Genomic DNA, 22,253 nt, shown 5'->3' with positions numbered 1-22,253 from the left:
AGCAGCCTAGATCACATTGCACTCAAGTATTAATGGAGAGTGCTATCGGCATTACAAGCATCCATAAGTAAGTCGGAGCTCTGCAGTTCTATGCGCGCTCACGCTTTTCTTCGTCTGGCCACACCGTGTACATGCCATAAATGCCGAGAAAAGCCAGGACTCCTCCAACTCCCAATGTGATGCATCTGTACGAGAGCAAAATCACTCGACTAAGATGGGTAATAAGCAGACGATATTTACTGATGAACAGCTAGACGCCTACCAGGTAAGAGACTTCCTATCAGCAATCAAGCTTAATGATACAGAACTGCTGACTGTAGCAAAAACATGAAAAACACAGAGCAAGTTTGCATGTGTTACAGTATATAGAGATTATTATTTCAAACACAGATTATCCAGAAAGGCTGTAGAAGTGCAGCAGGTTTGATCCCTGTTTACTTCACTTTTGTTCTGATCTAAAAGCAGTTATCAGCTATTGTATTGTAGAACGTTGTCTTGTAATGTTACACAAGCTACATAAGGATGCACATCATTTTAAATTAAAACTAATGTAATACACCAACACAACAGCTGGAATCAATTAGTAAAGTGAAAACTACATAATTTCAAGTGAAATTATTCGCATAATTCATCTCAAGATGATGCTTTTTTCAATGTACATTTCATTTCCAAGCCTTAATCCCTACCTCAACCAAAAGAAATAATGAAATAAATAAAAATACACTTTTACAGCTGCAGGGTGTGTTTTCCGATCCCACATTACAGCTCCAGTTGTAAAATGTATTCACATGCAGGCATCGTCTATGCCAGGGGTATCAGACTCCAGTCCAGAAGGGTTAGCATTTTACTTCATTCCACACACCTGATTTAATTTATCATCTCATTACTAATACCTCTATAGACTAATTGTAGTGTGTTATAAGAAAAGGACAAATCTCTGGGTCTCTTCCACTTTATAAGTTTGACACCTCTGATACATCAGAACTGTAAAATCACACAATCTGTTGAATATGATTATTGTAATTAGTGTTGGCTTAAATGACCTGGAGTTTTTATTTTTAAATCTTAAAAAACAAACAAATCAAGTATCCATTTTTCCCTGACTGATATTTTATTCAAAAGAGGCCTCAGATTTGTATGAGATTTTATTCATGAACATCTGTGCCTGCAGCACAAAAAGCAACCAGCATTGGCAACAGTCTCAGAATTCTCCTATGATCATGTAGAATTTCATTAAAAGCAGCTATAAATTTGTGTCATAATAATTGAAGTTTTCTAAGAAGGAACACGCCAAAAGTAGGCTGGCTACAGGCCAGGCTTGTGCTTATGAATGGACAGTGGTGGATACATACTGTTAACTGGAGCTGTGCTGGAGCCAAGCATTTTGCTAGGGTGGGGGTGGAGGCCTCTAACATTATACATGAGGTCTTTTTGATAGGATAGAAATATTGTCAGTGTGAAGACTACAAAATACAAAAATGAATTTATAAGAACTATAAAAGATAATACTTATAAATCTTTATTAAAAACAACAAAAACCTGTACAAAATCAAATCTGTTTAATGTCCATAAACTGCTAGAACATTTGGTAAATGATATAAATTGTCTTCATCTTGCTAGTTAGAAAACAAAATCTTCATATATTAGAAGAAACTTGTAAACAAAAAACAAATGTGTATTTCGTATTTCCAAAATAAAATAAATAAATGAACAGACAAAATGAAAAGCTTTTGAATTTGTGCCACAAAGGACCATTATTTAATTCTGAAAAATTACTTTTCCCCAAATGGTTTCTTTGTAAAAGCAATTCTTTAAAGATTATTTATTTATCCATGACTGTTTTTTCAAACTACCAAACCAAAAGGTTCTTTAGGAGTTATGTTAAAAACATTTAGTTTTGTTTATTACAGTCACCTGAAGTGACAGAAAAGATGTGCTATTTTACTGAAGCCCTCAGCCCTTACACCTTTAGATTGTAGAAAACTGTGTAGCTTGATCGTCGATGTCCCAGCAAAAAAGTCTGCATCACACTTGTATCCCACTATAGGATGAACAGAGGGGCCCTTGACAATATGCTCATTGGCAAATACATGGCTCCCAAGTGTTGGTCTCTTTGTGACCTCTCTAACCCTACAAGATGCCCATATATAATGCAGACTTTCTTTCCATGTGCTCATGGTCTATCATTTTGCAGGTTTTTCCTATGGTTCTATAGTCAATCATTGTGCCCCAATTGATCATTCAGTATAGTATATACAATGGATTCAGAAGTTAAACATTCAGGCCCCTTGACTTCTTCTTTGTGCTGTGGATTTAATTTTTGCTGGACATAATTTTACCCATCACACATTATCTTTACACATAATCTAAGTGCACAGATTGTGGAGGAAGTTTTCTTCAGGGATGCTCATGTATTTGGCTGCAGAACTGCATGTCAGTAGGTTGGTGGACCGAGAAGCTAGTTGCTGCCCATGGTCAAGGTTCCACCTGCGGTAGTGTTATTGTATGGGCAATGTTCTCAGTTCTTCCCACTTTAGACAACAGCAAGTTGGGCTGCCATCTGATCGAGACTGTAGAGCGTTCGTCCTTAATTTCTTCCTTCCCATCATTTTTATTATCCATTTTAAATATTCAGTCCAACATCTGCATCATCCAAGTTTTAGTGTGGTGGAGAGTCTCTGTGATTGTCACCACCCCTATTACATTGAGGTTATGCCAAGCTTTTTCCATTTCAAAATTATTGAGGCCACTGTGTTTCTAGGAACAGTAAAATCCTTAGATATTGTTTTATATAATTTTCCTGATTTATGCTTTGCCACAATTCAATTGCCACAATCCACAGATAGTTCCTTGAACTTCATGGCCTGGTTTTTGATGTGACAATGTAAAATGTGTTTCCCTGATCTTTGTCCAACCCAAGCATTTTAAGAGTTATCTTTAATATTAAAAGGTGAACAATATCTTATTTAAAATTCACTAACAAAAATAGATGACAGGGCATTAGTATAACTAAATATTTCTATGTTTTTATTAGCTCCATAACCTTTTAACTGGTTATTTATAAATTGCTAGCAATGTGTATGTGTTTCATATTTACAACAGAAAATAACTTCATTTTTTATAAAACATCACATACATATATGTTTTATTAGAGACCTTTAATATTACTACATTAAATGTTACTAGGATAAATTTAAATATATAAATGTATAATGCATAAATGTATGGGTTCTTCATATAATTATTGTCCCTGACACCAATTCGATGCCATTAATTATTGAAGTGTACAAACAGAAACAGGACTTCTGGAGAAACACCATCCATATGTTCTCTAGGAGTCTAAACCAATTTAAATGCACTTAATATTAGCACTGTAGCCAACTTTTTACCTACCAGCCTATTGCATTGTGTAAATCCTAGTTCTTTATGTTGTTTATCTCTAGTGTGTGTTTGGGTTTGTTGTTTAGTTTATGTTTGTTTATGTTTTATATACAATTGCAATGTTATAATGTAGGCTCTTTCCCAAACCACATATACTGGTAAACAAAGATCCTGATATACTGCTATATTTAGTATAGGATTATACAGTTTAGGACACAACTAGGTTTCAGAGACTCGTGTCTTTGTATTTTATGAACCTGGAACAGATCCAGTTAATAATTCATATCAACCTAACCCAAGAAGATTGTTTTACAGCTGGTTTAGTCTTTCTTGTTTCTTCTGGAAACATTTCACTGACCTACTTGTTGTAACAGTAAAACTTTAAATAATGCAAACTCTAGGGTTCGTTGTGCTGTACTTGAGACAGTTGTAAAACATAAATTATATAAATTACATTAGCATTTTTATCTTAATGTCTTAAAACAGGTATCAGTGATCTCAGGTCTCATAAAATTTATGCTCTGTGATTAATGTGCGTAGTTCTTCGACTAGTCAAGCTGAAAAAGTCAAGCTGAAAAAAACATATTGAATGTTACTCCTGGCACATACCATTTCTCCCACTTTTTCAGCAGTATTATTTTAGTGCTATTCTAAACATGAAGATAGATGTTTTGGATGTTTATTGAAGTTCACATTACATATACTGAAAACAACTTTTTATATTTTCTAAAAAGCTAAACATTTTCTCTTTTGAAGGATTTAGAGCTTTTCCTCAGAAGGCCTTTTTCCTAAGGGACATATCCAGGAGCTGGTATTGGCAGTTAGTCAGCAACATGTGTGAATATGTGCAGTAATGTACTTGCATTCAGTTTTAGGATCAATTACCCTTTAGTCAGCCACACATTTAGATTATGAAGATGATTTTACCTTCAAACCTGAAAAAAGAACCTACAAACAAATATTCGATTTTCTTTAGCACACAGTTGCCTGCTGTTAAATTCAAACAGCACCAAAACGCATAAAACACAAATGTGGACAATTTATATTATATTGTTTATTTTATACTGTGTAATTTATACAGTGCCTGTAAAAAAAATCATCATACACATCATAACGCTCATCACCAAATGGTTCAAGTAACCAGCCTCTTAGAGTTACCATTATAACCTTGCTCAGGTGCAACCAATCACTTGATTTTCATTACATATATCGCTATAGCATTAAGAGAAAAGTTAAATTGATTCGAAATGTTTGATTATGAATAAAAAAAATTCGGAGAGTGATGCTGGAGGTAATACTGTTGTTATTGTACAGTAAATAACATCAAAAATGAAAGTGTTGATAAATGTGCAAAAATGTTTGCACACTAAAAACTCAACAGTCTAAATAGTGCCATGAGAATGTAAACATTACTATTTCTGTGGGCTGGGATTGGGTCCTGACAATAATTTACACATGGGTCATCTACCCAATATTCTAATCATTCATAGTCCTGTGGCCTTGCCTCACATCACACAGGCTCGAGGCTCAATATTTCATATTAATGACCAATTAACAATATTCAAAGGTGCGTGCCTATAAATCTATAAAGCACTCATGCAAGCATCTCCAGTAGGTTCTGGCAAGTGTGTTTTTATCATAAGTCAAATATGTAGGTGACGCAGGGTAAACATCATAAAAAAGAGGTAAATCATTAGCTAATAAAAGTGTCAGTACATTTGCAGTGCTATATAAGGCTGTTGGGTGAGAAAGCAGAGCACTGATGTGTATTGGTGGGTTTACATTAGGTAAAATGCATTATAGAAGGCAATCAGATACAGACACCTATTTCCTCTGATAGAACCACCTGGTCTTATGTGACATGAATGTGCAGCTGAGTGAAATAATAAATTCTGCTGTGGTTAGAGACTACATGCTCAGAGGTGCTATATTTGCAATTGCAAAACCCTATTTCTAGAAAAGTTGAGACTCATTCAACAAAAAAAAATTGCTAATCCTTTAACTAAATTACAAAAAAATTGTTCAATCCATTACATTTTGTACATTAAATTTTATTTTTTAATTTAATGCCTTAAACACACTCCAAAAAGTTGCAAAATAGGAGACAAGTTTATAGAATATTCAAACTATACCATTTCCACATTAAGCAGGTGAATTGGTAACAGGTTAGGGTATCATGGTTGAGTTTAAAAGGAGGATTCACCAAAGGCTCAGTTTTGCAAGCAAAGATCATCACTTTGTGCCAACTTTATGAGAGAATTGTCAATCAGTAACAGATTTTTTAACAAGATTTTTCACCATCTACCGTATATAATATTGTGAGAATTAGACATCAGTGACCACAGACTGTTAAGCAGCTGAAGTCTGATGAATAGCCAGATGAATAGCCAAAAACTCCACTTGCAAAACTGCAACAATTAGTATTCTCAGTTTACAAATAATTAAAAGTGTAATTTAGCCGCTCAGGTGGCGCAGTGGTAAAATACGCTAGCACACCAGAGCTGGGGTGTCGAATACATCGTATCAAATCTCAGCTCTGCCATCCGGCTGGCCTGGGTGGCTATATGATCAACATTTGGCTGTTGTTCATCCAGGGAGGGAAATGCCGGATAGGGATGTCATAACTGATGCAATTACGACCTCTGCTGGCTGATTGATGGCTTCTGCACAGAATAAAGGAATTATGCTGGTCAGGGTGTGTCTCTCCATGCACAGGGCTGATTCGCATGTGAACTCGCCTCGTGCAGGTAAAAAAAAATGCAGTCGGCTACTGCACACGTGTCAGAGGGGGCGTGTGTCAGTTCGCTCTTCTCAATCAGGGGCGGGGGTCAGCACCAGTAGAGAGGAGACATAATGCAATTGGGTAAAAATTGGATGCACTAAAAATCGGGAGAAAAAGAGAGAAAATGCATTTAAAAAAAAAGTGTAATTAATAAAAAAAGTGATGTAACACAGTGGTAAAAATGCCTCTGTCTCACCCTGTTTTGAGTGTGTGGCAGGTATTAAATTCTAAAATTGTTTCAATGCACAAAATACAACTAAATTATTCAGTAAACACATTGGAAATCATTTCTTTGTATTTTTTGTCAGTTAAATAAATGTTAAAGAGAATGAACAAATCACAGATTCTTATTTTTATTGCATTAAAAAAATAATTTTAAGTTTTTTTGGAAATTTGTGTGAACATCACAAACAGAGACATGCAGTCAAAATGCTGCAGTGATAAAAGTCTGGATTCTAATGAAGAGCTTTTTCAGTATCTACTTGGGTTTCTTCAGGGTATTTTAGTTTCTTCCAAGCACATGAAATTGTCTATTCTAAATAGTCACCAGTTGTAAATAAATGGGTAATTATGTGATTCTGTGTGATTTAAGGTAGGCTCTGAAAGCACAGTAACCCTGGATGTTACCTAAGATGAATTACTTCATAAATTATTTATTTTTGAATATATTTCTCTGTGTTTGCAGGACTGCACTTTTTTCACACGCAAGGAAATTCTTCGGTAAGTACAGTTTTGTGTTTTGACATTTGCAGATCATAATGACTGATATGAATACGAATAGCATATATTTTTAATTTAGGAGTTTTGCATGCTGTTTAATTTGGTGTTATTGTGGTTAATTCTCTGACCACCAGTTGTTTATGACATTGCGTAACATTATATATATATAGGTATTTATTGTAGCCAAAGCATTATCATTTGATGTTAGGGCTGTTAATAAGGTCTGGCTCACGGTTGGTGTTCCAATTCATTCCAAAAGTCTGGGTGGAGGCTTCCAAATTCTGCAAGCTGACATAAGGATCATCACTGCTTTGTGTGCACTGTCATCCTCAAACAATAAATGCCCAGCCAATGTTATTTAAACCGTTTAAGTTTGAACAATGTCCACAATTTGGTTATATTGTGTACTCTTAAAACATATCTGAAACAAATCATATTCAGAATGGATGGGATGTTTGTGCAAGGCAGAACAATAAAAATATGAGCTAAAAAGCCACAAAGTCAAAAGACAAGGAAATAATAACTGTTAATCAACAAAAATACACCAAATAGAACCAAACCAAAGCTGCAGCTTAAAGCAAGACTCAATAATAAAAAAAGCTGCTGACCACACCACTGTGGCTATTGGTAGGAAAACACAGGTACATACTCCAGCCGAAAGCAAAAGAACACTATGGTGCAATTCCGCCAGCTACTTAATCCACTGGTGAACCACAACCCAAAAATTACTAGAGAAACAAAAGAGGAGAACTGGCAGCAGGTAACAACTCAAGACATTGCCTCACCAACCATGGAAAAACCTAAAACACACTCACTGGAAAAAACAGAAAGCTGCTATAATCTACTGTGGAGAGTTGTCAGCATTTTTTCGTTTTCTGTGGAGCTGCTGAAAGCGCGGTTTGCTTTACAGGCAGAGTGACATTCCTTTTTCTGGAGCTAGATGCCTGTAAATCCACTAGTATGTGCAAAGGACCACAAGTTGGTTTGGTAGGGGTTCTGCTCAAGTTTTGGACAGTTTTTCGTAGGTTCTATTTTTAAGAGGTGGTTTTTCACCCAGTTTAGCCTGTCATATAAAAAAAAATCAAGTTCTTATTTCTGCACTATTTCTTCTCTATCCACTTTCTCTGTTGTGGGTTGCGGATGTTTTTGTGTCTTTTATTTGATACTTTGTTGCTCTCATTTTGGCCACTTATGTATTTGCACTGTTCCCTTTTTTATCACAGCAACAGTCACAGTAATGTTTACCTCAATTAGAGATCTGCAAATGGGTTTCCATACTTGCAGGTGTGTGGGAATCCGCCTCTCGCTTCTGTAGCAAGGTGCATTCCAGACCTGTTACACAGTTTCAAAAGAATTGACATCCCAGATTTGTGCTTTTATTGCATCTTTACAAAAATGGGTTTTGTAATTTAGATCATGTATAGTTGTATAAACTGTTGTTTTTCTAGATCATAGTTTGTGATTAATAGTTAATAAGTACATTTGATGAAGAAGAAATTGCTTTTGATAACACTGCTGTTTGCGTCAAAAAATTCTCCAATAGCACTTTTTGTTCTAGACCAAGGATAACTGAGGAGCAGAGAGATTACATCCTAGCCAGACACAATTTATAACCCCACTCTGCAAGACTGTGATTATTTTTTTTTTCCTTTTTTTTTCATGTGTCTCTATCAAAATCTCCCCCTGAGAAGACCTGGCAGCAGGCAGTAAAGCGTGTAATTGGTTGAACCAGTAATATGACACAGCCTCAGTTACAAGCTGCTGTATCACAGCAAATACACAAATATTTACCAATGTATCTGCACAGCCCACTGTGTGCATTTAACAGCTTGCTGCATTAGTGTATATAGTGTTTTTGGCTTGGCTGCTGTTGAAACACAGCCAGTTTAGTTGTAAGCATCGCTTTTCTTTTCAGAGCTGTCGAAGATTTATCAGCAAGTGGCATGGGCTCTAGAGAAAATCACTAGAGCCATTTCCTCACTTGGTCTGCCAGCTCTGTCTATTAGGATGTGTGAATTTTGCTGTTTGTATGTCTTCCATAGTAATGTGGATCTTTTGCAATTAGCTTCTTAATTTCTAATAATTAGGATCCTGTCAGAGCCCTGTGTGCACAGTGGTGACCTGTATTTATAATTTGACAAATAGCAGTAGAGTGAAATTTTTTGCAAATTGCAGGCCAATGTACAAAACACAATATATTACAAAGGAAACTTTTTCCCGGTGACTTGAGTTTTTACTGGAAGTCTGACATATAACGGGTAAAGAGAAATGGGTACGGTACAGTTCCCTGGGTTGCCCCTAGTGCTGCTTATCTTCTCTGACACGCATTTCTGGAGGTAAAAATTCCACAGTTTATGGGAGTGTCAACCTGCACCACCCTAGGTTTATTTCCCAGTCTCAGGGCTGGATAGTTAGAAATAAAACCTCTCTACTAAGCATGTACAGGTACACAAACTGTAGGGAATCCTGGTGGCCAGCTTAAATGTTTTATGATGTTTTACATGAATGCCACAGGTCTGTAGTTCTCAAGGTTGTTGGGGCATTAACCTTTTTTTGGGACTTGGACAGTGTGCAAAGTCATCCAAAGCTGAGACACCTTTTGCACCTTACAGTGTTGGATTGATTTTATAAGGCCCAACAGCCTTGCCTGTATGGAGTTTTTCCAGCTCTCTCCTCACCTGGTCAGCAAAAGTGTAGTGAAGAAGTGGCTATGTGAGGGTTTGTGTCATTACAGAAATTGGGGGTGAGAGGAGTAGTTAATTCATGGTGGTAGATGATATTGTGGGAATGCTTTGATGCTTTAGGGCATGAGTTACTTGCCCTAAAAACATGAACATTGCTTTCTGTCAGAAAAGTTTGAGATCCATCAACTACACTCTGAGTAAGTCCACCTTTAAATAGATTAATAAAATAAAAATAGGGCCTAGTCAAAATCTTCAATTAAGTCCTTTTGAAGGGATGTGGCAGGAATATGCAGTTAATGCTCAGAAGCCCTTTTATGTTTTTAGTTTCTTATATAAGACAATAGCAAACAATGCTTAGATAGACTGAACAGCCATAACATTAAAACCACCCCTTGTTTCAACACTCACTGTCCATTTTATCAGCTCCACTTACCATATATAACCACTTGAAGTTCTACAATTACTGACTGTAGTCCATCTTTTTTTTCTACATATCTTTTTAGCCTGCTTTCACCCTGTTCTTCAATGGTCGGGACTCTCCCAGGACCACTACAGAGCAGGTATTATTTAGGTGGTGGATCATTCTCAGCACTGCAGTGACAATGACATGGTGGTGGTGTGTTAGTGTGTGTTGTGCTGGTATTAGTGGATCAGACACAGCAGCGCTGCTGGAGTTTTTAAATACCGTGTCCACTCACTGTCCACTCTGTTAGACACTTCTACCTAGTTGGTCCACCTTGTAGATGTAAAGTTAGAGACTTTATAGACTCATCTATTGCTGCTGTTTGAGTTGGTCATTTTATAGACCTTCGTCAGTGGTCACAGGATGGTGCTCTTGAGGCGCTGTTGCCTGAATGTTTTGGTTGGTGGACTTTTCTCAGTCCAGCAGTGACAGTGAGGTGTTTAAAAACTCTATCAGCATTTCTGTGTCTTATCCACTCATACCAGCACAACACACACTAACACACCACCACCATGTCAGTGTCACTGCAGTGCTGAGAATGATCCACCATCCAAATAATACCTATGTTGTAGTGGTCATGGAAGAGTCCTGACCATTAAAGAACAGCATGAAAGGGGTCTAACAAAGCATGCAGAGAAACAGATGGACTACAGTCAGTAATTGTAGAACTACAGTGCTTCTATATGGTAAGTGGAGCTGATAAAATGGACATTATAAAACGGATAGTTCCGGTCCTAAAATCTGATTGGCTGAGCCACGTTCGAAGCCGTTGTAAAATCCCCGATAAACGCGCACCTAGGACCACCTCACATCATTCCATATTAATACACCACTGAATAGAAAAAGTTAATGTTATTTTCGCCCTCACGTTGCCTAGCAACACTGTTAATCGGATTACCTTGCGTCGCGGAAGAATGCTTTATTGTAAGTTTATACACAATAAATACATTTATGGTTAAACATTGTTGTATTTATTATATTTTATGTTGACCGCCGTTTTATAAAAGCAATAAGCCACTCGAGACCGTACGTTACTGTTACGATTTTAGCACGGGGAAAGAAGTTTTAGGCACTCCGCTTCGCGTCGTGCCAAAAACGTCATCCCCGTGCTAAAATCACAGTAACGTACGGCCTCTCGTGGCTTATTGCTTTAGTGAGTGCAGAAACAAGGAGGTGGTTTTAATGTTATGGCTGTTAAGTTTTGTATCTGAATGCTCATTTCAACTGCTGACACCTAGGTCTATTTATGCCTGTACAAATGTAAGCATATTTTTGGCTACACATTACATGACGCACAGTAAGCTGTCCGCCGTTTCCAGGGTGCTCTTGTAGAGTCACTGATGTTGAACACCTGGCTCACTATCGACGTTCTATTTCACCCAATGGTATTTAATGAAGTTGAGATCATGCCACCAAACTCAAACCATGTCTCAAACCATGACCTAGCACATAGATTTTAAAATTAGAAGGAAGAAAATTATATTTTTTGGCATATAATGTATTTATCAAGCTCAGAGCAAGTAATCAGATTAAAAACAAAATACAGAGAGAGAATTATTGAAAGTCAAAAATAGACAAAATGCATGCAACAGGGCATATTGGAATACTGGTTTTGCATCCAGGGAGTATCCCGAATTTGTACACTAGTCATCATTATTTTGACCCCTTCTTTGACCCCTGTTTTGACCTACACTCTAAATACCTAAAAATGTCTGTGGCATGTTTAGTGGAATGACACCAGTTTGTTTTCAAATATGCATTTTTAGTAACTCCCTTGTCACTCATATAATTTTAGTTCTTACAGAGGCAGATGTAATCTCAAAAATACAGATCTGGAAAAAACAGAATTTGAGTTAAAGGTGGGTGAAACATAATATAACATGGCAGCTGCTGAAGTGGTTCGGCAGTGTGTCACATTTAGAGTCTTGTCCCACTGTGTTGCCAAGTTAACTGGCAGGGGGGCATGGAGGCGCAAAATAATTGATGTGTCCGTTTCTGTTAATTGACAATCACCTGCATGGCAATTCGCTTAAGGCTTGGGAGTTTTTTCTATATATCACGGTTTTCTTCCACTACCAAATCTTCTGACTGGAAAACTTGCTTTCCTCTGAAACAGTGATACAGGGCTTCTTGTCGGTTTTTCGCTGGCGTGTGGTGCCAACATAATTATCTCTTTCTGGGAACTCGCCTCACAATGCAGATTGCCTCAAAGGCGATGTGATGTCTCTTTAATGCGTGGAGCGTACTAGTTGGTGTGGTTGGAATGTTGCTCATACATTGCTGGTCCAGCTGGTTCTTTTTTTTCCAAGAAGTTGGCATATACAGCCTGAGCAGCTTGTAATAATGTGACAATCAGTTCTCAGTTCTGCTCTATCCCTGTTCTATTTGTGTCTTTTATGTGTTACTCTGTTTCCATTATTTTTCATTTATTTATGATTATCTCCATTTGTAGCCACAGTAATGTTTTACCTTAGTTAAACATCTTGCATTTGGGTTCTTTTTTATTCTCGCAGGTGTGGAGCTTCACTTCTCACTTAACTGGCAAGGCACGACTCCTTGTGTTACACAACTTATAGAGCAAAAACAATCTTTTTAAAAGAATGTATAAGCCAATGATATTCATAATCCAATGTGTCATGAAGGCAGTGTTGAAAGCAATGAAGGTGATTAGAATTGGCTGCGTTCCAGAATGTGTGCACACACACAACACACATGCTTAATGGTCTGTCAAATGAGTGCAATAATAAAATTCCACAATATTTAGTAAATAGGATGTGCTTTTGAATGCAAAAACAACAGATCTGTGATCTTAAATATTGCCTGTTATCATGAACATAGCTGGAATGGCTAGAACACTTAATAAATGCGAATTAAGCATCCAGTTATGTGTGTTGAGTACAAGAACTCAATATATGCTGTAAAATTAAAATAACTCGTTTAGTAAAAAAAAACGTAATGCATCGTCCATGCACAAATGGTAAAATAGCGGTAAATAGCGATGAGTGTGATTTCTGCATTTACAGGTAAGATGATACAACAAGGGCCACACGAACAACGATTGGCCTGTTGTTCAGATATGGGCGGGACTAAGCCGGATGGGGTCTCTCTCCCATGACTGGTGCAATTACGACCTCTGCTGACTGATTAATGGCGCCTGCACAGAGATGAGAAAAGAGTGCTCTCAGGGTGTGTCTCTCTGTACACAACGCTGAGCTGCACTGCACTCGTCAAAGTGTAGGTGACAAAATGCATACGGCTGCTGCCCACATGTCAGAGGGGGCGTGAGTTAGCTTCGTTCTCCTCAATCAGAGCAGGGATCGGCATTGGTGGAGAGGAAGCATGACGCAATCGGGCAATTGGATGCACTAAAAGGGAGAAAAAGGGGAAGAAATGCATAAACAAAATAATGATTAAAAAAAAAAGATGATACAACAAAAGTAAATAAGCAATCTATATCTTTTGGGTGTCAGTCAAAGCAGAGTATCCTGAACTGGCGAACTTAGCAACTGATGTACTTTTGCCTTGACTTGGCTCTGTGAAGTAACGTTTTCTGCTCTCATCTACATCAAAATCAAGTACCGCTTACAATTTACGACTAGCTGTAACTAAAATTGAACACCTAATTTCTATGATGTGCTTGCAGAATCAGGCTCAGGCATCGCATAGAAAAAAGTTGGGTTGTATTATCTTTTAAACCCCTGGCTTAGTGATGTTACACAAGCTTTATAAGAATGTTATGCTTTAGGAATGAGATTTAGCTTAGTAAAACTGAGGAGGACACACCAAGACATGTGTGTTACACAAGAGCTTTAAAGGGCCAACCCAGCAGCAAAACCAGTATCTGCTCTTTATGTGAGGAGGAACAGAAAGAGCACTACCAGAGCTATACAAAATGACCTTAAGCGGCCTACTGGTGTGCCTGTTTCTGACCAAAATGTCATATACAGTACTGAGTCACATTATGAGTTGTTGTAATAAAATTCATGTTAACTGGATCAGCCTGTGTTTTTAATTTTGTACTTTGTTTTTGGTGTGATTTTTAATCCAGGCCTCAGTGGGTTAATGATTTTGGTCTCCTTTGACTGTTGTTAAATACACAATTTATATCAGTAAAGAATCTTTTGTCCGTTGAGATCAGATGTGTGATTTAAATGTTCCCTATTTTTTTTAAATTGAGATTAAATAAACAAGTCTGTATTTTAGTGGCCAGTGTAAAAACTGAAATCAATTAGTAAGAGTGTATTTTTTTCTATTTTTACTGTTTTTCAAATTTGCTGGTGGAGCTTTGACTGACATCTTTTAAACTTTGTCATGTTCTTCTCACCTGGTCATGAATAGCACTGCACAACAGGGATGGAACCCAATCTTTTTATTGTGGGCATCCATCCAAACCCTCCTATCTCTCTTGCTAAGCTTCAAGTAGCCTCTAAAAATTACTGCCTTCATGCTCATTCATTTATGGTTGCACAGCCAGATTAGGCTATAAGAGGCAATAGTGCAGTGTCTGTTTCTCTTCCTGGCTGTTATCCATTTCTCCCAGAGCTGCAACAAGAAGACACGCAACAAATCGCTAGCTTTATTTTCTAATGTAATTGACATTCCGCTCTCGGATTTCAGGATGTACTGTTTATCTGGCTGTTGGAAGATCAAGTGACTACTCAAAGAAATTAAAAGCTGAAGCAGAGGGATGGGGTGGAGTGTAGGGTTACAGTCAAATGACCAATTACTGAGCTAGAACTGTGCTACTTTGCCTCGTCTCAGTCACTGTCTGCTCAGTTAAAATGTTTGATCATTATCACTAAACAAAAAAAGATGCTAAACAAAAACAGTTTGTGATCTCTTGGGATTATATTGATTTTGTACATGTTGCCAATAAAGTTAGGCTTAATAAACAAAAACCATTCTTTCTGAACTCATATCTCACTAAGAATGTTATTTTTATGTTTTTCCAATTTTTTCCACTTGGTTACTCACATGTCTCGGAACATTACATACTGTATATTTCCCAAAACTAAAAACTCAAAGCTTCTCATTACAGATGCAGAGAAAAGCTTACTTTTCATTGATCAACTCCACACAAACACACACACACACACTGTAAAACCAAATAATCCACTCAGAATAACCCGCGCTTATGTACATACACCACCCACAAAGTTACACACTGTGGAGCAAAATACAAATGACTATTAAAACAAAACAGCCAATAAAAAAAGCAATATATTTACTTTTACTGTAACTGTACAGTTCAACAAATATTTCTCAAAAGTTGCTTGCAATTTGTAGTATTGTAAAACAGAGAAAAATAGATTATTTGAATGTTACTGTATTTTATGTTTCTATACTCCAAAATTAAGAAATTAAAAAAGGATTTGGCAACAAAATCACATCTACATCACAATTAATGATATTCCTGTCCAAACAGTATGGGAAGAACTTGATGAATTCACCCTTGATATGACTATGCAATAATATCTTCACAGGCTTCTTAAGAACGCTCACTGGTTGATATAGCCTCTGATCATATATGTTCCACTGCCAAGCTGAAAAAATTCCCTCAGTAAGATTGAGAAAGAGGGAATATGGTGTAAGGAATATATCGGGAAGTGTGGAGATCCTTTTTTTGTATGGTATGCGCATTATAAAAGCTGACATTGTCCCATATTTAGGGCCCTACTAAATTCACAGGAAAATATGCTTAATACCATGGGCCTCATTTTTCAAAAATCACAGATTTTATGGATTTTGCTACAATACACAGCACAGCCTACCTTAATAGATGAATGTAAACCTAGAACATCCAGCAGCGGTGCGAGGGTCTGTCTCAAAGATGAAAATTCTCATTTGTGTTTTGACACCCTCTCTGCGTCCACAGAATTGGTTGGGAGTTTTCCAAAATCAGTTAACTGAGTAGTGTTGTTAGCTGCTTTAGACTTTGACATCTTGGGCATTTTGTCTTACCGATTCCTAGTGTAACCAAGCATCTTTAGAGTTTGCTGAGTTTATATAGTAAGATATAAACTGTACTCACTCAAACTATTGGGAGCATAATACTTTATTGGCGTTTCCTTTGACTTTGGCATCCCCTAAGCGACAAAATGCACTCAATATGTAAAGACATACATCAAAAATTGTCAGCACACTACACCACAGAAAAGACTGTTACACTAACGTTATTGTCGTATGATTGGTAGGACCGCCTCACAAACCTTAAATTTAAATATCACAGCAAATTACATATTTCACAGGAAACGGCTCATTTCACGGTCTGTGTTGCGATTTTCACAGCCGTAAATTAGGTAATGTCATACAGAAATTAGAAAATGTCATACAGCCTATGGAGTAATACTAGAAAAAGTGCTGTAGTGTATGGGCCACTGGTCACGTGTCAACGAACAACCAAGTAGATATTGATGTTGACAGTAACCACATACAGTGGGGCCAAAAAGTATTTAGTCAGCCACTGATTGTGCAAGTTCTCCTACTTAGAAAGATGAGAGAGGTCTGTAATTTTCATCATAGGTACACTTCAACTATGAGAGACAAAATGAGAAAAAAAAAATCCAGGAAATCACATTGTAGGATTTTTAAAGAATTTATTTGTAAATTATGGTGGAAAATAAGTATTTGGTCACCCACAAACAAGCAAGATTTCTGGCTCTCACAGACCTGTAACTTCTTCTTTAAGAAGCTCTTCTGTCCTCCACTCGTTACCTGTATTAATGGCACCTGTTTGACCTCGTTATCTGTATAAAAGACACCTGTCCACAGCCTCAAACAGTCAGACTCCAAACTCAACCATGGCCAAGACCAAAGAGCTGTCGAAGGACACCAGGAAGAAAATTGTAGACCTGCACCAGGCTGGGAAGAGTGAATCTACAATAAGCAAGCAGGTTGGTGTGAATAAATCAACTGTGGGAGCAATTGTAAGAAAATGGAAGACATACAAGACCATTGATAATCTCCCTCGATCTGGGGCCCCACGCAAGATCTCATCCCGTGGGGTCAAAATGATCATGAGAACGGTGAGCAAAAATCCCAGAACTACACGGAGGGACCTGATGAATGACCTGCAGAGAGCTGGGACCAAAGTAACAAAGGCTACCATCAGTAACACACTACGCCGAGAGGGACTCAAATCCTGCAGTGCCAGGCGTGTCCCCCTGCTTAAGCCAGTACATGTCCAGGCCCGTCTGAAGTTTGCCAGAGAGCATATGGATGATCCAGAAGAGGATTGGGAGAATATCATGTGGTCAGATGAAACCAAAATGGAACTTTTTGGTAAAAACTCAACTCGTCGTGTTTGGAGGAAGAAGAATGCTGAGTTGCATCCCAAGAACACCATAATTACTGTGAAGCATGGGGGTGGAAACATCATGCTTTGGGGCTGTTTTTCTGCAAAGGGGACAGGACGCCTGATCCGTGTTAAGGGAAGAATGAACGGGGCCATGTATCGTGAGATTTTAAGCCAAAACCTCCTTCCATCAGTGAGAGCATTGAAGATGGAACGTGGCTGGGTCTTCCAGCATGACAATGATCCCAAACTCACCGCTCGGGCAACGAAGGAGTGGCTCCGTAAAAAGCATTTCAAGGTCCTGGAGTGGCCTAGCCAGTCTCCAGACCTCAACCCCATATAATATTTGTGGAGGGAGTTGAAAGTCCGTGTTGCCCAGCGACAGCCCCAAAACATCACTGCTCTAGAGGAGATCTGCATGGAGGAATGGGCCAAAATACCAGCTACAGTGTGTGCAAACCTGGTGAAGACTTACAGAAAAAGTTTGACCTCTGTCATTGCCAACAAAGGTTATGTTACAAAGTATTGAGTTGAACTTTTGTTATTGACCAAATACTTATTTTCCACCATAATTTACAAATAAATTCTTGAAAAATCCTACAATGTGATTTCCTGGATCAATTTTCTCATTTTGTCTCTCATAGTTGAAGTGTACCTATGATGAAAATTACAGACCTCTCTCATCTTTCTAAGTAGGAGAACTTGCACAATCAGTGGCTGACTAAATATTTTTTGGCCCCACTGTAATGAATGCTGTACATCAGAATCAGAATCTCTATTATTCGCCAAGTACCAGATGTACAAGGAATTTCTTTTGGTGCAGGTGTCAACATACATACAACAAGTTAAATAATAAAAAGGGACATTATGTCTAAAAGTATAATAAACAATAAACAATATAGCAGCATCATGAACAGTACAACATCAGGCAAAGTGTGCAATGAGGATGTACATATTAAACATACCACTGATATGCACTTGTACATAAATACTGCATCTAAATATATTTGCTTTAAGCAAAGTTTGTGTCTTTCTAGTACACAATCAATAGTGTATATGGCAACAGTCCTCATGTTGTGGAATAAAACATAATTCTCTATAATAAGTAAGTAAAGTGTGGCTCTTTATGCGTGATATGGCTCTCTGTGAGACCTCTGGCAGGTAAAAAAGCGGCTCTGACATGCATTTACTATTTACCAGCCGTGATAGTCTGTGGCATTCCTTGGTCAGGGCAAGGGTGGTGCAAGTGGAAGAGGAATCAGAAATGACTAAGTTGGCAGAAAAATAGATTCCAAAGAGATCTAAACTAAAACTAAAGAGAGATCATGTTATGCAATTTGTGCATGTTTTTCTGGATGCTTTAGACTATGCTTTGGTCATAACTGATTTAATATTTTTCACTTAGTATGGTGATTGAAAAATCCATCACACATTGAGTTATAGACAATTAAATTAACGTCTCTCACAGGGTTCTTCATTTAATTGTTTACCACAGCTTCCTCTGTCACCCTTTGCTTGCTAAGTATCAAACTACATTAATTTTCATCACTGCTGCCTCCTAGTTAAAGAAAAGACAGTGTATCAGATTCCCTACGATAACAATTCAAGTACCATGTGAGTGGTGTAGCTTTTGATGGGTCATTGGGATTATGTAATATGACCCAGTCACTTATATAGATACTGAAGCTAAACTGTGAAATGATCCACTGCGTTTTATTGCCTTGCACATCAGATTCAGCGATGTTTTCCTGAGTGCACACAGAGTGGCAGTTACAGACCTCCCTAGAAAAGGAACTGTGATGGACAGTTTTATGGAGCTGGTCAATAATATATGCTTTAAAATCCTTTCGCACACACAGACACATAGGGTCATCAAAGCGGTATCACTGCACATGTTGAAAATGAAATAACTTGTATGTTAATAATGTGTGTGTCCCACATACTGCATTTAGCCAGAATTTTACATATATTCATTCTCAGCACTGCAGTGACACTGACATGGTGGCGGTGTGTTAGTGTGTGTTGTGCTGGTATGAGTGGATAAGACACAGCAATGCTGATGGAGTTTTTAAAAACCGGCATATAGGCATAAGTGTGGGTAAGGCATATACATACATACTTCTGGTGTTCAGATTTAGGGGCACTATTAAGTGTGGAATATTAGAATTAATAATATTGATTGGAGCCATCTATAAATCTTTTTGACTGCTGCATGGCACATGTTACACTAGCAAAGTGTCTGTATTTGGAAATAGGTGTAGCATTTATTTCTTAGGGATGAGGGTTAATGAGATGTTTAATATATTAGCTGCTAATGGCCACTAAAACTTTCATCTTTTTCTTTTGCATTAAGTCATTATGGGCTTTTATCTCATGGCTTCAGAGTGCTGCAGTATCTTTCATTTCTATTACTCCCTGGATTAGGCCATTCACATGCACTACTTGCTCATGCATTCAGACACTTTATGTAAGTGTATGCAAAACAGTGACGTGTTTTTTTTGTTCATTTAAAACACAGCTGCATTCAAGATTTAAAGCAAGAAATCTGTATGAATAAATGGCAGGAGGATAACCCAATATCAAATTCCCATGACCTTCAAGGACATTATTGCTTGTTTCAGCAAGACTGTGCCGACTTAGCTGCAAGGCTTCATAAAGTGCAGGTGCTAGACTGGCCTCACTTTGAAAATGTCCCAGGACCTAGGGCTGTTAGGCAGTTAAAGTGTTATAAAAAGCAAAAATGGCAAAAACATCCACGTTACAACACTTTACAAAAAGTACAACGATTGGTGTTTGTCCCAAACTTTTACAGAGCATTAAATTAACATATGATCTAATACTGTGCTGAACAAGCCTCTGTCCCAACTTTGTTAAGTGTGTTGCAGGCATCAAATTGTGAATTCGTTTATCCATTTATCCATTTTATATTTATTTATTTATTTTCATCAACCTCTTTATCCTAGTCATGGTCACGGCATGTCTGGTTCCACTAGGAAACACTGGGTGCAAGGCAGGAATACCCTGGACAAAGCACCAGTCCAGTGCAGAAATGTGTTTATCTTTTATAAAATTAAGTTGGCCTGTAAATAAAAACAGAATAGTTTTTTACGGTGGCCCGCTGAGTCAAAACACAATAACATTTACAAAACAAACAAAAGCTGACAACACAACAACATTAAAGAAAAACGCAAATACAAAAAGGACAACACAACAACATTAAAGAAAAACGCGAATACAAAAAGGACAACACAACAACATTAAGGAAAAACGCAAATACAAAAAGGACAACACAACAACATGAAGGAAACACGAATACAAGAAGGACAACACAACAACATTAAGGAAACACAAATACATTTCCACAACGGAAATGCTCCCGGCCACTAGAGGGCATCTCTATCATTTTTTATCTGTATGAACACTGCAGCAAAAGAAGCAAGAAGCAGAGCAGCGTAGTGCAGAGCATTTGGCTTCGGTTTTACTTTAACATTCAGTGATATAATTCTAAATAAAATCGAGCTTTTGATACATTTATGTCAAACCATTTTTATACAAACACATCAATGTTTCTCACCTACTACAAACTATTCTATATTAATTTTAAATAAAGATCAATAAATCTGATCATTTTATATTGGAGATGAATTAATCTACGCAGGTCTCGTATTTTCATTTATTAGTATAAACATCAATGTTTCCCATTTACTACAAACTTTTTTAGTTACCTTTTTAGTTGTGTTTTATTTAAATTTATAGTTAAGATAAAAAAAAATTTATGATCATTGTACTGTACATCTGTATATGTATATATGACAAATAACGGATATTACCTTATTTCATATAGGATTATTGTAAATTATAGAATTATTTGATATGATTAGATTTATTAATGTAAACTACTTTATATTTACACATACAGTACATATCCCTCACCTACAAACTTCTTTATATTATTAAATCAACTATTTTCATTTCTAGTTAGGATCAATAATTGTATAATAATTATATTTTACAGTTGTGTCCATTTATGTGTCTATATAAATATAGTTTTACATTAATCTAAGTGCTTTTTCAAGCACTTATTTAAACCAGAATGCCGAAAGTGAAACAAATGTTGAATATTAAACTAATGGGCATGAGTATGTACACTTAAAATGGTTAATGATAACTAACTAATACATTGTGAATATACTGTGAAATGGTTTATGACATTAAAACATGTTAAACTGTAAAAGCGTGGCACAATATGACAGTCTGGTTAAAGCTCAAGTTAGTTGATTTTGCAAATATATTAGAAATTTGGCAAGCTAATAGCTGCCTGATGTTTAAAAAACAAAAAAAGGTGCTATACAGTCAAACCACAGACACTAAAAAGCTCGATTTTATTTAGAATTATATCACTGAATGTTAAAGTAAAACCGAAGCCAGATGCTCTGCACTACGCTGCTCTGCTTCTTGCTTCTTTTGCTGCAGTGTTCATACAGATAAAAAATGATAGAGACGCCCTCTAGTGGCCGGGAGCATTTCCGTTGTGGAAATGTATTTGTGTTTCCTTAATGTTGTTGTGTTGTCCTTTTTGTATTCGTGTTTCCTTAATGTTGTTGTGTTGTCCTTATTGTATTTGCGTTTTTCCTTAATGTTGTTGTGTTGTCCCTTTTGTATTCGTGTTTCCTTAATGTTGTTGTGTTGTCCTTTTTGTATTCGTGTTTCCTTAATGTTGTTGTGTTGTCCTTTTTTGTATTCGTGTTTCCTTAATGTTGTTGTGTTGTCCTTTTTGTATTCGTGTTTCCTTAATGTTGTTGTGTTGTCCTTTTTTGTATTCGTGTTTCCTTAATGTTGTTGTGTTGTCCTTTTTGTATTCGCGTTTTTCCTTAATGTTGTTGTGTTGTCAGCTTTTGTTTGTTGTGTAAATGTTATTGTGTTTTGACT

At 37.1% G+C, this 22,253-nt stretch overlaps 1 protein-coding gene across 1 annotated transcript in view; it reads left to right on the top strand.

Annotated features, from left to right (window-relative positions):
- Positions 1-214: 214 nt before the first annotated feature.
- cib2 (calcium and integrin binding family member 2) overlaps positions 215-22,253 on the top strand; it is a 45,342-nt gene continuing 23,303 nt past the window's right edge. Inside the window, exons 1-2 of the mRNA XM_063002113.1 lie at positions 215-265; positions 6,849-6,883. Of these exons, the coding sequence (XP_062858183.1) occupies positions 215-265; positions 6,849-6,883 (86 nt within the window). The remainder of the gene's footprint in view (positions 266-6,848; positions 6,884-22,253) is intronic.

Source organism: Trichomycterus rosablanca, chromosome 1 (assembly GCF_030014385.1).
Source record: "Trichomycterus rosablanca isolate fTriRos1 chromosome 1, fTriRos1.hap1, whole genome shotgun sequence".
NCBI lineage: Eukaryota > Metazoa > Chordata > Actinopteri > Siluriformes > Trichomycteridae > Trichomycterus > Trichomycterus rosablanca.
The sequence above is the reverse complement of the archived record's forward strand: the minus strand, read 5'-3'. Positions and strand labels throughout refer to the sequence as shown.